Below are 14,006 nucleotides of genomic sequence, written 5' to 3' on the forward strand. Positions count from 1 at the left end.
AAGCAAGAGTGTGAAAGGGCTCGACGAGAGGGAGAAAGCCTGGAGCTGGTGATGAGATGGACGGGGCGCAGGAGAGACGCAGGGTGGTGGAGAGACAGTCCTCCAGAGATAGCGTATTTCCAATTCCACTGACAGCCTGGCATCTCACATCTCTTCCAGCCTCATAGCTTGGCTGTGTTCAGCCACTTTTACCTATTTTCCCTGTTGACATGGATAGAAAATTGAGCAATTACCCTTAAACTCAGAGCTCTCAGATCATCCAGATTGCTACACTTGCAGAATTAAGTCCCCAGTCGCCCCTGGCTAGAAGTGGCTCCACTCAGCTTGTCCTTTAGGAATTAAATACTTTTTGGTTGGCCAGAAGGATTTATTATTCCTAGGGTTTTAAGGTATTCCATTCCATCAAAACTCGACCTCAGGATGCAAAGGAGATGGCCCAGCTCAGTAGGGTTGTGGCACACGCATTGGCTGGCAGCTGGCAGAAGAGGGAATTGCAATTCTGATCACAGCCCAGCACTACGCAAAAAGGCAATGGTCAATACACACAGTGACTTCTTTTATTAAGCTCCTGTTTACAAAGACTTTTCTTCTGGCGTGTGTTGTGCAGTATGTGGTGGTGGCGTGTGGATGTTCTATGTATGTGTACAGATGTGCACACCCAGTGCACATGTGTGCGGAGCTCACAGGAGGATGTGAAATGTCCTCCATCGCTCCTCTGCCTAATTGCCTTGAGACTGGGTCTCCCGCTGGAGCTCACTTTTTGTCTAGACTGGCTGAACAGTGACCTCAGAGATCTTCTTGTCTCGGCCCGCCTCAGCACTGGGGTTACAGGTGCGCACGGTTGAGCCCAACTTTGTGCTGGAGCTGGGGAACAATCTCAGGTTCTCATGCCCATGCAGTGCACTCTCGTCCACCAAGCTGTCTCCCCAGCTCCCTGACTTTGTTTTTTTTTTTTTGTTGTTTGTTTTTGTATTTATTTTTAATCAGAGAGAGAGAGAGAGGGCAAATTAGCATGCCAGGGCCTCCAGACGCTTGCACCATCTTGTGCACATGTGTAACCTTGCACACATGTGTAACCTTGCGCATCTGGCTTACATGGGATCTGGAAAGTTGAATACGGATCCTTAGGCTTTGCATGCAAGCACCTTAACCACTAAGCCATCTCTGCAGTCCTGACTTTCTACTTTTTAAAGACATATTCAGGAGGTTAAAATTTTCTTTTGGGGGCTGGAGAGATGGCTCAGTGGTTAAGGCGCTTACCTGTGAAAAGTAAGGACCTGGGTTTGATTCCCCAGTACCCACATAAAGCCAGATGCACATGGTGGCACATGCATCTGGAATCTGTTTACAGATGCCCTGGTGTATCCATTCTCCTTCTCACTCTATCTGCCCTTCCTCTCTCTTTCATAAATAAAATATTCAATTTTTTATGAGAGGGCCTCTAGCTACTCCATCTGAACACCAGACAAGTGCACCATCTTGTGCACATACGCAACCTTGTGTCTGGCTTAAATGGGACCTGGGGAGTAGAACATGAGTCCTTAGGTTTTGTAAGCAAGTACCTTAGCTGGTTAAGCCATCTCTCCAGCCATAATTTTTTTTTAATTTTCTTTTTAACTTGAACTTAGCTCTCAGACAAATAACATGAAGGTTGAGTCCATGTCCAGTGACTTATCAGAGATGCTTTGAACCTAAATATTCTTCATTTTGTTTGGAGATAAAGACGTTTTCTCCCACCTGTGTGCATTCAATGTGCATCTTTAAAGTTCCATATCCTGCTCTGTTTGCCTTTTATGAGTTGGAAGGAAACTAAGTGAGTCTGGAAGATGTTAGGAGGTGACATACCCTTGCACTTACGGACTCTCTCCTCTACATCCCAACTTTCATGCCACTTTCCTAACAACTTCTATGCTTCTATAAATTTGAAGCTCAAAAGTCACTTCTTTAGACTGGCACATCCTCATTACCCAGTTCAAATTAAGCACCTGTGTTTTTTGCTCTCATGGTACACCATACTCTTCTTTCAGGGAATCTGCCCCTACTTATTATTATGCAATCATACTTATTACTTATTATTATATAATCATAATCTTTGCCTACTTATTTAACTGCATGACAACTTAATTCCTATTTCCCCTACTAGACTGTAAGCTGTCTGAGGGCACGAATGAGAGATATTGTGTTCACCGTCATATCCCCAGGGTCCAGATTCATGCAATATATATCAGTGTTCAACAAATGGTTGCTGAGTCAACCAATCAGTGAGTGGCTTGCCCAATGTCACTTACAGAGGCTAAGTTTAGTCTCACCGCACATATAATATTCTTCCTTCTCAAATGCCATACCATCTTCCATGACTGAAGTCTAGTGGCCTTAGAGCATGCTAGACACTTGAATCTAGGAATAGATGACCCAAGACTTGACAAATGGGACCACAGGAAATCAAAAGGCTTCTCCACAGCAAAGAAAACAATCACCAGAATGAAGAGATGGCCTATAGGTTATATGGGGAAAAACCGTTGCCAACTATACATCAGACAGGGGATTAATATTTATAATATATAAATAACTGCAAAAACTAAACACTAAAAAAGAAAATAATAAATGGGCTAATGAACCAAATCAACAGTTTTGGTTTTTCAATTTTATTATTTATTTTGAGAGAGAGAGAGAATGGGTGCACCAGGGCCTTCAGCTGCTGTGAACAAACTCCAGACATGTGCGCCCCCTTGTGCGCATGTGCAACATTGTGCACTTGGGTCACTGTGTGTCTGGCTATGTGGGACCTGGAGATCCAAACATGAGTTCTTAGGCTTTGCAGGTGTAGCAGACAGCTTCAGGTTCACTGAGATGAAGTTTTAGTCCAGACACAGTTATGGAGGAAGGGATATTGATTGAAGATTACAGATCCAGGGGAAGTTCCATCAATGGAAGAAGAAGCTGGCCTGCTTCACAAGACCAAGCAGAGACAGAGAAGCATAAGCCTAAAAACCAATGCCACACAGCACACTTCAGGAACTCAAGATAGGCACACTTTGCATATCTTTAGATTGAAATCAGAAACCCACCACCACACCTTAAGATCACCCAGTGACATTGCCTCCAGCTAGGTGGCTGCAGATGCAAACTACAAAGAACTAAATATATTGGGGGCCACCTATTCTATCCAAACCACCCACAGCAGGCAAGCACCTTAACCACTAAGCCATCTCTCCAGCCCTGAATCAACAGTTTTTAAAAGAAGAAATACAAATAATTGTTTTTTACTTTTATTTAACCACTAAACCATCTCTCCGGCCCCAAATAAATATTTATTTTGAGGCAAGCCCAACAGACTGGCCTTTTTTTAATGTGAGAGAGCAAACTGGTGCACCAGGGCCTCAGCTCCTGTAATCAAGCTCCACGCGTGCCCCTGTGCCCATGTGCCACCTTGTGCACTTGCGTCACTGGGTGCACCTGGCTCACGTAAGATATGAAGAACTGAACCTGGGTCTTTTGGCTTTGCAGACAAGTGCCTTAACCACTAAGCCATTTCTCCAGCGCCAAATAAATATTTTAAAAAGAGTTCAACATCCTTGGCCATTAGAGGAATGCAAATTAAAACTGCTTTAAAATTCCATCTCCACCCAGTCAGAATGACCATCAAGAAAACCAATGACAAGTGCTGAGGCTGTAGGGAAATAGGTACATTTACACACTGTTGGGAGGAAGGTAAGTACACTGGTGCAGCCACCAGGGAAGTCAGTGTGGAGGTTCCCCCAAAAGGCTAAAAGCAGACCTGCCATATGACCCAGTTCTACCTGGAAGATACTCAGGGGACTCTAAGTCAACAGACCTCCGAGCCACACGTACATTCACTTTTACTGCCGCACTACTCACAAGAGCTAAGAAACGGAGCTAGCCTAGGTGTCCATCAAAAGATGAATGAGGGCTGGAGAGATGAATGATGGCTTAGTGGCTAACGCTCTTACCTGCAAAGCATAAGGACCCATGTTAGACTCTTCAGATCCCACATAATCCAGACGCACAAGGTGATGCAAGTGTGCAAGGTCACACATGCGCACAAGGTGGTGCACGTGTCTGTAATTCCACTGCAGTGGCTTCAGGCCCTGCCATGCCAATTCTCTCTCTCTCTCTCTCTCTCTCTTTTGCTTAAAAAAAGACCAGTCTGTTGGGCTATCTCAAAAAAAAAAAAAAAAAGATGGGCTGGATAAGATAGCTTAGCAGTTAGGGCATTTGCCTACAAAGCCAAAGGAGCCCAGTTCAATTCCCCAGGACCCATGTAAGCCAGATGCCCAAGGTGGCACATTCATCTAGAGTTTGTCTGTAGTGACTGGAGGCCCTGGTGTGCCCACTGTCTGTCTGTCTGTCTCTCTGCCTCTTTATTTCTCTCTCAAATAAATTAATTAAATATAGTTTTAAAAGATGAATGAACAGAAAAATGTGGTGCATATACACAGTGGAATTTTATTCAGCAATGAGGAAAAATGAAATGATGACATTGATAAGAAAACGGATACAACTGGAAATCACTGTTAAATGAAATAAGACAGACTAAGACAAATATTGTATGTTCTCTCATATGCAGACTCTAGGATATATATGTGTATGTCTCTGTGTGTGCGTGTCACAAGAAAAGAAAGAAGACCGTGACAGTGGAGGAAGAGGCATTAAGAGAGGGGAGAGGGCGGCTAACAACGAGAGAGGAAGAGAGTCCATGTGACATGAAAGCTGAGGGGAGAGCAGAGGCCAGCCAGGAGAAGGGTGGGAGCCGGTGGGAGGATGAATAAGAGCAGAACACATGAAAAGACACACGACGACGTCACGATGAGCGCACTACATTGTGTGCTGCCTTTAAAGCCAATTTTAAATGAATGGATGATTCTGCTAGTGAAGGTGCTCATCTAAATAGGAAGGTCAGTCTTGCCAGCCTACAAGTTTGGAGCCCCAAGGTCATTTGGGGGCTCTGGCTACAATCTCAAGCCTCATTTCTCTATTAGTGACAGCTGGGTGGGACCCCAGCTAGCATCAGCAGTTTGGAAGAGCCCTGGCGACCCTCACACTTTGATGAACAGCAGTTTGTGTGGGGAAGTTGAACATCTGTAGTTAGAATAAATGAGAACTGGGCTGCGCTCCGCAAGGTCACTTCTCTTCTGGCTACATGCAGGTCTTCAACCATCTTGCATGTGGAACCTCTATGTGAGGCACCCTGCCTTGGGTGGTCATTCAGTCTCCTCTGGTTAACCAGGTCCTTATTCACCCCAAACTGGTACAAGTTCTTCCTTCTCTTCTCTCCAAGTGCTCCTGGCCCACAGGGATCACATCTTCTGAACTCATGGCCATTAATAACGTAACCCACTAATACAGAGTGCCCGGGTGCTGCCTTGCCATCCATTATCCTGTCGCAGCACTGCCCCTTGTAGCACTTGTCATCTTCTATGCTTTATCTCCCAACAAGGGTCTGTTTCCTTCAGAGCAGGGCCACTCCGGACCTTGTGAAGGACTTGCAAATTGGTCCCCAAAGGCCTAATCCAACTTGCAGATGTGTTCTGCTGGGCTCACGGGGTGTCTTTGGATTCTGTCTTGGGGGCTGAGAGCGCAGTGCTCCTCAGCCGTGCAGGGCCGTGGGCTCATCTCCAGCACCACACTACGCACCGCAGCTCCTTGTCTCATTCTTAAATTTATTTTAATTTTTTGGTGCTGAGGATTGAACCCCCCCCCCAATACGCTATGCAGGCATTTTGCTGCTGGAGATGTGCCCCTGGCCTATCATCTTTTTAAATATAAATTTGAAAACTTTGGAACCATCTTTTCTCTTTTTAATACTCACCACAGGCTCCAACAGTTTTCATCACCTTCCTTCCACCTTTGTTAAATTTTTTATTTAAGGCAGGGTCTCACTCTAGCCCAGGCTGATCTGGAATTCACTCTGCAACCCAGGCTGGCCTTGAACTCACAGTGATCCTCCTACCCCAGCCTCTGAGTGCTAGAATTACAGGTGTGCACCACCGCACCCAGCCTTGCTTTCTATTACTGTGTATGTCTCGTATGTGTACATGATCTGCCTGATCTCTTCAGCCATCTGAGCTTGTAGTCTAGCCATAGTCTTGCAAAAAGTCCCATGTCAAGACATTTAGGTTCATCCAAAGTCACCTGTATCTGCCACTCACTGTCTGTCTCTTATTCTGAAAACACACCTGCTCTTCAAAGCTTCTTTCTCCATCAGTTTTCTGTTCTGTTTCCTAGGACATCTGAGGCACGGGACAGAGCCAAGGTACTTCTCCTTTGTCCCCAAGCACCAGGGCTGGGGAGCGAGTGGGTGTTCACCAGGCAGGATGAACAGTAGGCACCAAGCCTAGAGTGGGGGAGGCTGAATGCTGAGGACCGTCTAGCAAGAAAAGGCTCCTGGATGTTTTCTATGAATGACAGGGGGAAGGAAGGGCAGGCAAGTCCCCTGGTAATGCATTAGTCACCACCGCCTCCAGCATCTGCAGCAATACAGGCCCAGCAGACAACATATGAAAACCTGCTGGCCTTCTTCCATAAAACTGAACCTCGCCGGGCGTGGTGGCGCATGCCTTTAATCCCAGCACTCGGGAGGCAGAGGTAGGAGGATCGCCGTGAGTTCAAGGCCACCCTGAGACTATAGACTTAATTCCAGGTCAGCCTGGACCAGAGTGAGACCCTACCTCGAAAAACCAAAAAAAAAAAAAAAAAAAAAACTGAACCTCCATGGCTCCTGGGGGAAGGAGACTACGTAGAAGGGGGAGGCCTGACCTGAAAGCTTCACTTCTCCCTTCGGATTGCTACTAACTACTCATCCCTGCCAGGAATGAGAAGATGTGCAGCGCCCTTCCAGGTGGTACTGTTTGCTGCACTTAGAACCTCAAGGAGCCTTTTATTAAGGAGACCAGCAGGTTTCCATACAGGTGTCCAAACAGCTCTTTAATGGTCCTGCTGAGTGAGCGGCCATGGGTGATTCATGGGGATCATCCCTGGAGTCTTCCCACCTACTGAATAGTCTAAGTGCAAAGGAGCAGCCTTCACTAGCCAACCAAGTAATTCTCTGAGCAAAGATAATTCTAGAAACTGGTTATATGTGACATATGATTCTTACCGTATAATGGATTCTAAACATTCACATCTAGGGAAATGGACTAAGTCGAGTGTGAAGTGTGACATATGAGCTGATTTTCCATTAAAGGACGCAAGTATAACTGCATGGAAAAACAGATTTATGCTGGGAGGGAGGGTGTCTCTTCTGGTGGGAAAAGCCAGAGGTCTCTGACAAGGAAGGGGTTTGTGGTTCACACCTCAGCACCAAAATAAGGGCCAGATCACAAGTTTCATAAGCCAGGTTTACAAAAGGAAAAAGTACTAGAAGTCTTCTCTGAAATAGGTATCTTCTTTCCTTCCTTAGTGAAATTTTACTGAGCACTCACCAATAGCTCTAAGCACTTTTAATACAACCTATACACAGATACCAGTATACCTGAGGCATTCCTTATAGAGGCTGAGAATAAGAGCTCTGGGGTCAAGGATGTTACTAAATCCTGCTACCACTGACTGGTTACATGACTTTGAGCAAAGTAACCCTTCCTTGCCTTAGTCTGCCTGTCTTCAAAATGGGGATAATATGTAACTACAATGTCTATCGACAGGTCGACATACTGTGGTACAACCCTGGCATGGAATACTTCTCAGCAATAAAAGAGACAAATAATTCATGCAACAACCTGGATCAATCTCAAAATCATTACACCAAGTTTACAGAAAGGCAGTAACTATGCTTCCATTTATGTCAAATGGAATAAAATTTATATATGTATGCTTCCATTTCTATAAAATTCTAGTAAATGAAATGATTTTATCATGAAAACAACACATCAGTAGTTCTCTGAGGCCAGAGGCAGGAAGGGACGGACTGGGGCAGGATGGAACTTCTGGGGTAATGACAGTACACTGTGTGCTAACTGCAGCCATGGCTTCACAGGACAGACACGTGGGGCAAGACAAACTGTGCACTTTATATGGCTACAACTTACTGTACTGAAATCAGACCTCAGTAAAATTGACTAAAAAACTTTCCTACATCAGATGACATGAAATATAAGCCAGGTATGATGGCATATCCCATTATCCCAGCAATAGGTGTCTAAGATCAGAAGAGCATGAGTTCAAGGCTAGCCTCAACTACAGAGCAAAGCCATGTCTCAAAAACAACCACCAGGGGCTGAGGAGCTAGTTCAGTGGAGAAAGCACTCCCCACTCAAGCCTGAGTACCTGAGTTCCCTGGACCCCACAGACAAAGCTGGAAACCATGGTGGGCTTCTATAATTCCAGCATGCTGACAGCGTGATGGAAAGAGGAGACCGGAGAAGGTCCTGGCAAGAAGTGGCAAACGGAGCAAAGAACAACAGAGAGACCTAAAAAGAAACTCCGCCTCAAAATGAGGCAAAAAGTTGTCCTCTGACCTCCGCAAATACAGTGTAGCATGTGTGGACATGTGAACCCACACTCTCACGTGCACACGAAACATGCACACACATGAACATGCAAAAGCTAACCAAGCAAAATGTAAAAGCCTAGGCTTGACAGCCAGCACACAGAGAACGTTTGGTAATAAATGACGCCGGTGATGCTGGTGAACGCTGGTTTCGCTCTGGAGTTACAAAACCAGTTTCTCGGAGTCCTGCTACCCTGTATATTAATCTCCAAGCCTCGCTTTCTTAGCATGTCAACAGGCAGGTTTGACTAAGATGGCTCCTCTGAGCTACCACAACGCCATCCTGACGCAGTGAGAGCACAGCTCAGAAAGGGCGGCTGGCACATTTCAGTTACTCCTTGTCCACTGCAGGATTTCATGAGTCCTTTGAGAGGAGCTGGAAAGAGGTTTCTGGTAGAGTGAGCAGCATGGAGAACACCGGGCAAGTGAGCCTCCTGCAGATCATGAACGTGCCTGCTTCTGAAACGCTCTGCCAAAGAGCTGTAGAATCTTTTCCCCTGAATTGAATGTTTTTTAAAGAATATTTTTGTTTGCAAAGAGAGAGAGAGAATGGGCATGCCAGGGCCTCTTAGAAGGCTATAAATGAAATTCAGATGCCTGTACCACTTTGTGCATCTGGCTTTAAGTGGGTACTAGGGAATCGAACCAGGTTCATTTGGCTTTGCAGGCAAGTGCCTTAACCACTGAGCCATCTCTCTAGCCCTTAATGTTTTCTTACACGAAATACAAGTCTCTTGGTATTACAAACAAATACACAAGTAATTGGAGATGGAAGCTGCCAAAAAAAAAAAAAAAACCTCAAACTCAACAGTCACCATATATTCACTTCTATGCACCATTCACACTAGTGAGATCTTTGTGCAGGTCCCTACCGCCACCCCCTCTCCCAGCTCAAACCTGAGGCTCTGGACTCATTGCTCTAACAGTGCAGTTTCCATGCACAGTGCTCCTTAACCACCTAAAACCTGTGTTTTCATCTGGGGGAGACCCTACCTCCCTGAGTCCCTTGGCACATCCTCCGTGAGAGTCACTTCAATGTCCTATGCAACCAATGGGTGGAGCAACAGATAATCCCTGAGAACCATCAGATTGAAACGTGTGTCTAGCTGCACCCCCACCCCCCCCGCTAAGTTGCAACTCACTGCTGGCCAAAGACACTGGATGCAGAAGTGCAAGAAACTTTAGCTAACAGGGCCAATGGAAATTATCAGTACATGGAAAAGTCTGGAAATTAAAAAGAATCTTGTAGATGAGTTAAGAAGAAAGATCTGGTAGAAGGAAATGAAACTGTCAAAAAAAAAAAAAAAAAGACAGTAGAGGGGCTGGAGAGATAGCTCAGCGGTTAAGGTGTGTGCCTGCAAAGCCTAACGACCTGGGCTTGATTTCCCGGTACCCACATAAAGCCAGAGGTATAAGCTGGCGCCTATGTCTGAAGAGCGAAAGAAGAAAGAACATCAAGGTAGAAAAGAGACCAGCTGAAAGAAGAAAGGGACTAGCTGAAAGAAGGTGGGAGGGTAAGGTGGGGTGGGGAACAAAAGAACTCATTGAGAGGTAATTATGATCAAAATACTTTATATGAAAATTTACATATATGAAAATTATCAATAAAAAGTTGTAAAAAGAAATACTGGCTAAAATATTTTGAATTTGATGAAAAGTATACACCCAGACTCCAGAAGTTCAAATAGTAAAACACAAAGAAGACAGGTATGGTGGTGCACACTTTTAATCCTGGCACTTAGGAGGCAGAGGTAGGAGGATCACTATGAGTTCAAGACCACCCTGAGACTGCATAGTGAATTTCAGGTCAGCCTGGGCTACAGTGAGACCTTACCTCAAAAACAAAAAAGAAAGAAAGAAAAGAAAACTATGGAAAGGCATCAAGTTGCTGAAAAGAGCTAATAAAGGAAAACAAATTATAAAAGCAGTTATGTAGGACGGGGGGATATATTACATATAGGGGACAAAAGATGATGAAACTCAGGAATAATATATGCCAGAAGATACTGAAATAACTAAGTTTATAAAAGATAAAACAAAAACAAAACTGTCATCCTAGAATTCTAGGATGAAAAGTAAAGATATTGTCACACAAACACGGCAGAGACACTTTGCTGTTAGGGGAATTGTTCTACAGAAAATGCTGCAGTTGTTTGGATCGAAGGAAAGGAACACCACACAGAAACAAGGATCTACACAATGCAATAAGGAATGGGGAAATGTTAATTTAGTAAATACCAAGCATAAAATGCCCTCTCATAGGTTCCTTATTAAAGAGTCACCCAGGGGCTGAAGAGGTGGCTTAGCAGTTAAGGCACTTGCCTGTAAAGCCTAAGGACCTAGGTTCAATTCTCCAGGTCCCACATAAACCAGACGTACAAAGTGGCGCGCGCATCTAGAGTTCGTTTACAGTGGCTGAAGGCCCTGGTGTGCCCATTCTCTCCCTCCCTCCCCCTTCCTTCCTCTCTCTGTCTCTAATAAATAAAAATAAATATTTTAAAGAGCTACGCGGACTTCATCTTTTCTCTTGAGTTTTGAGCACAAACTTCCTCCAAGCCGAAGGTGTTGCCTTTTCAGTTCTCCTTCCCCTCAGTTATTCAGGCAGTATGACTGACTCCCCTGTGTCGCACACTGCTGTCAGGACTTACAGCCTAAGGAAAACAGTCAAGCCAACAGAGTTAAAGCGTCGTCGGTTCTAACTGTACTGAAATCCTAGCTATAGTCACTTAGCGGCTCTGGGACCCTGGGTACCTTAATATCTCTGTGCCTTAGGTTTTTGCCACTGTAAAAATGGGAATGAAAAGGTAGTGTTTCATAGAACTGGGATGCGAGTAAATGCTTCAAACATATATAAACAGGTAGAACTATCAAAGCTGGCGGTTGCATCCAGGAAATATTTCACAGGTGTTAGCTAATGCTGTTATTACAATGGGGGTTTCTCAAGCACGTTGTAGGAGCACAGAGAGAGAGCATCAGAGTCAGCAAAGGAATAGGGGTGAGGGGGAAAGGATGATATTCCCACGGACAGAAAGCTTCATGCTACAGTTTGGATACTAAATGTTCCCCCTGAAGCCGATGTGTTGAAAGCTTTGCTCCCAACCAATATTCCAAGATAGGACTTTTGAGAAGTGATTGGATCAGGAAGCTGACAACCTAATCGACGGATAACTCATTAACTGAGTGGACTGTTGTGAGGTGATAGAAACCATGGAAGGTGGGGCCTCACTGGAGGAAGCAGGGCTCTGGAGATGTGGCTTAGAAGGTTCTACCATGTCTTGGCCTCTTCCTCTCTCTCTCGCTCTCTCTGCTTCCAGCTGGCACGAGGCAAGCAGCTTTGCTCCACCACACACCCCTGCCATGCTGTTCTGTCTGAAAGCAAAGGGGTCAGCTGCCCAACGCTGGTGTGGTCGTTGCACCTGAATATGAAACATGCCCTACTGCCTGTGTGTTGTGATGAAGCCTCGCTGCCAGTCCCCAGCTGGTGGACCTTGCTAGAGGGAGTGTCCAGCCCCACTGGGCATTCACTAGCTCACTCCCTCACACTGCTTCTTTCCCACTGCTTGGGACTGATGCTCTGGCTACCTGATCTGCCATGTTTGCTTTGCCATGGTGGAGCTTCCCTAGAAACTGTAAGCTGTAATAAACCCTTCCCTCCCATAAGCTGCTTCTGGATGGGTGCTTTGTCCAGCAGGGAGAAGGTGACTGCTACACGTGAAAACCTTAGAAACCATGAGCCACGACAGCCCTCCTCCCTGAAGCGGCTGATCTCAGGTATTACGACATGACGGGACACAGAGCTGACCCACTTCCGCTGAGTGTGGGACAAGCAAGGAAAGGAGATAAAGAAGGACTCAGACACTCCAGAGGCAAGAATGATCACGAGGCATGCAGACGTGAGCGGGCCTCTGACATGAGACCCCTGCAAGTATCTTCAGTAAGGCCGCAGCAAACTGCCTTGTCAATAGCCCAGGGGTTCTGGACCTGCCTGGATGTCCTCCGATGCCCTCTAAGGGCAGCTTACCTCCTCCATCATCCCATTTGCTCATGTTCTTCTGTTTGAGGCGGTTTCTGGCCATTAAAAAAAAAAGAACACATGAGTGAACCACTCAAATCTCTGCTGTACCCACTCTCTCTTGCTCTAGACCTGTTTATGTCCATCATCTTGGTCACATCTATTTGGAAAATGGGTTAGGCTGTATAATGAGCCACAGACAGGAATACTCCTCCTCCTCAGGAGGTGTGAAACTGCACAGCCCTGTCTTTGTAGACATCTTTATCTAGATATTTTCCCTTTTATTTTATGTATGTATTCAATTTTTTTTTTGTATTCAGTTATTTCTGATGGAAGTGTTAGGAGAAGGCCAGGCTTAGAAAGCTGTCATTACTTCTGCCCACTCTTACTATTACTACAGAAAGTCTGGGTCAGTACCCCAATACCTGGACATGCAACCCTATAAAGCATGGTGAGAGTATGGCATGGGCATCAATGCCAGCATTCAGACGTGCAGGTGAGGGGGCAGCATGAGCCAAGCCCTTGACCCACTATACAGAATCCAGGCTGCTGACCGAACACTATACTAACACACACTGCTGCCCACAGAGCCACCACAGGACCCAGAAGAACGTGGAAACTCACTCTTCCGTCTCTTCAGCAGTCTTCCTTCCCAGTCTGAAACAGACAAGACAAGACAAGGTTTAAGAGAACCTATGGATCTCCCATACTGGGGCAGCACCTTGGGGAAGGGGTTCAAAAGTGGGGCAAATTAGTATAGTCTAAATGCTTTAATAGTATGTATTTCTCTAAAAGAGCTTATAACATGTACACCACAAACATGCAAAAAAAGAACTGGCCTTTGGGTACATTGTGATTCCAGTTCTACTTATCTATTTATTATTCTATTTATCTGAAGATTCAATTATTTAGAAAAGCAAGGAGTGGTAGCAGCGCCATTGCCCCCTGGAGGCAGAATGTGGAGAAGGCCCTAGAGAGAGCAGGACCAACCACCTCCCCAGCCAGAGCGGCACTGTGGCCAGCCACCAAATCCTGCGTGAAGAAAACACTCCCAAAACACTAACCATACTCTTTTTGTAGGTCAGAAAATAAAAATACAACCCAAGTTCAGATATACTACCTTCCATGAAATTTAGACGTCTTTAAGTGCACTGTTAAAAAACAAACGCACAGTGATGTTTGAAGTCAAGAGGGAGAAGAGAAAGGGCAGGTGATGTGAGACAAGCAGGGAGGTCTATGCTAGGGTGACGGTCTTAAATACCCCTGAAAGCCCATGTGCTATCGGTCTGGCTGCCAGCCTGCGGCTCCAGTAGAAGGTGAAAGAAGCCAGGAGTGGTGGCGCACGCCTTTAATTCCAGCACTCGGGAGTCAGAGGTAGGAGGATCACTGTGAGTTCGAGGCCACCCTAAGACTTCATAGTGAATCCAGGTGAGTTCGAGGCCACCCTAAGACTACATAGTGAACCCAGGTCAGCCTGGGCTAGAGTGA

General features: G+C 45.5%; 1 protein-coding gene across 1 annotated transcript in view; it reads right to left on the bottom strand.

The window, feature by feature from the left end:
• Positions 1-14,006, bottom strand: part of Ift43 (intraflagellar transport 43) — an 89,373-nt gene that overhangs the window by 14,811 nt on the left and 60,556 nt on the right. Inside the window, exons 4-5 of the mRNA XM_004649394.2 lie at positions 13,143-13,175; positions 12,528-12,574 (exon numbers count right to left, since the gene is read on the bottom strand). Coding sequence (XP_004649451.1) covers positions 12,528-12,574; positions 13,143-13,175 — 80 coding nt within the window. The remainder of the gene's footprint in view (positions 1-12,527; positions 12,575-13,142; positions 13,176-14,006) is intronic.

The sequence above is a fragment of the Jaculus jaculus genome, chromosome 7, assembly GCF_020740685.1.
Source record: "Jaculus jaculus isolate mJacJac1 chromosome 7, mJacJac1.mat.Y.cur, whole genome shotgun sequence".
Classification (NCBI taxonomy): Eukaryota; Metazoa; Chordata; class Mammalia; order Rodentia; family Dipodidae; genus Jaculus; species Jaculus jaculus.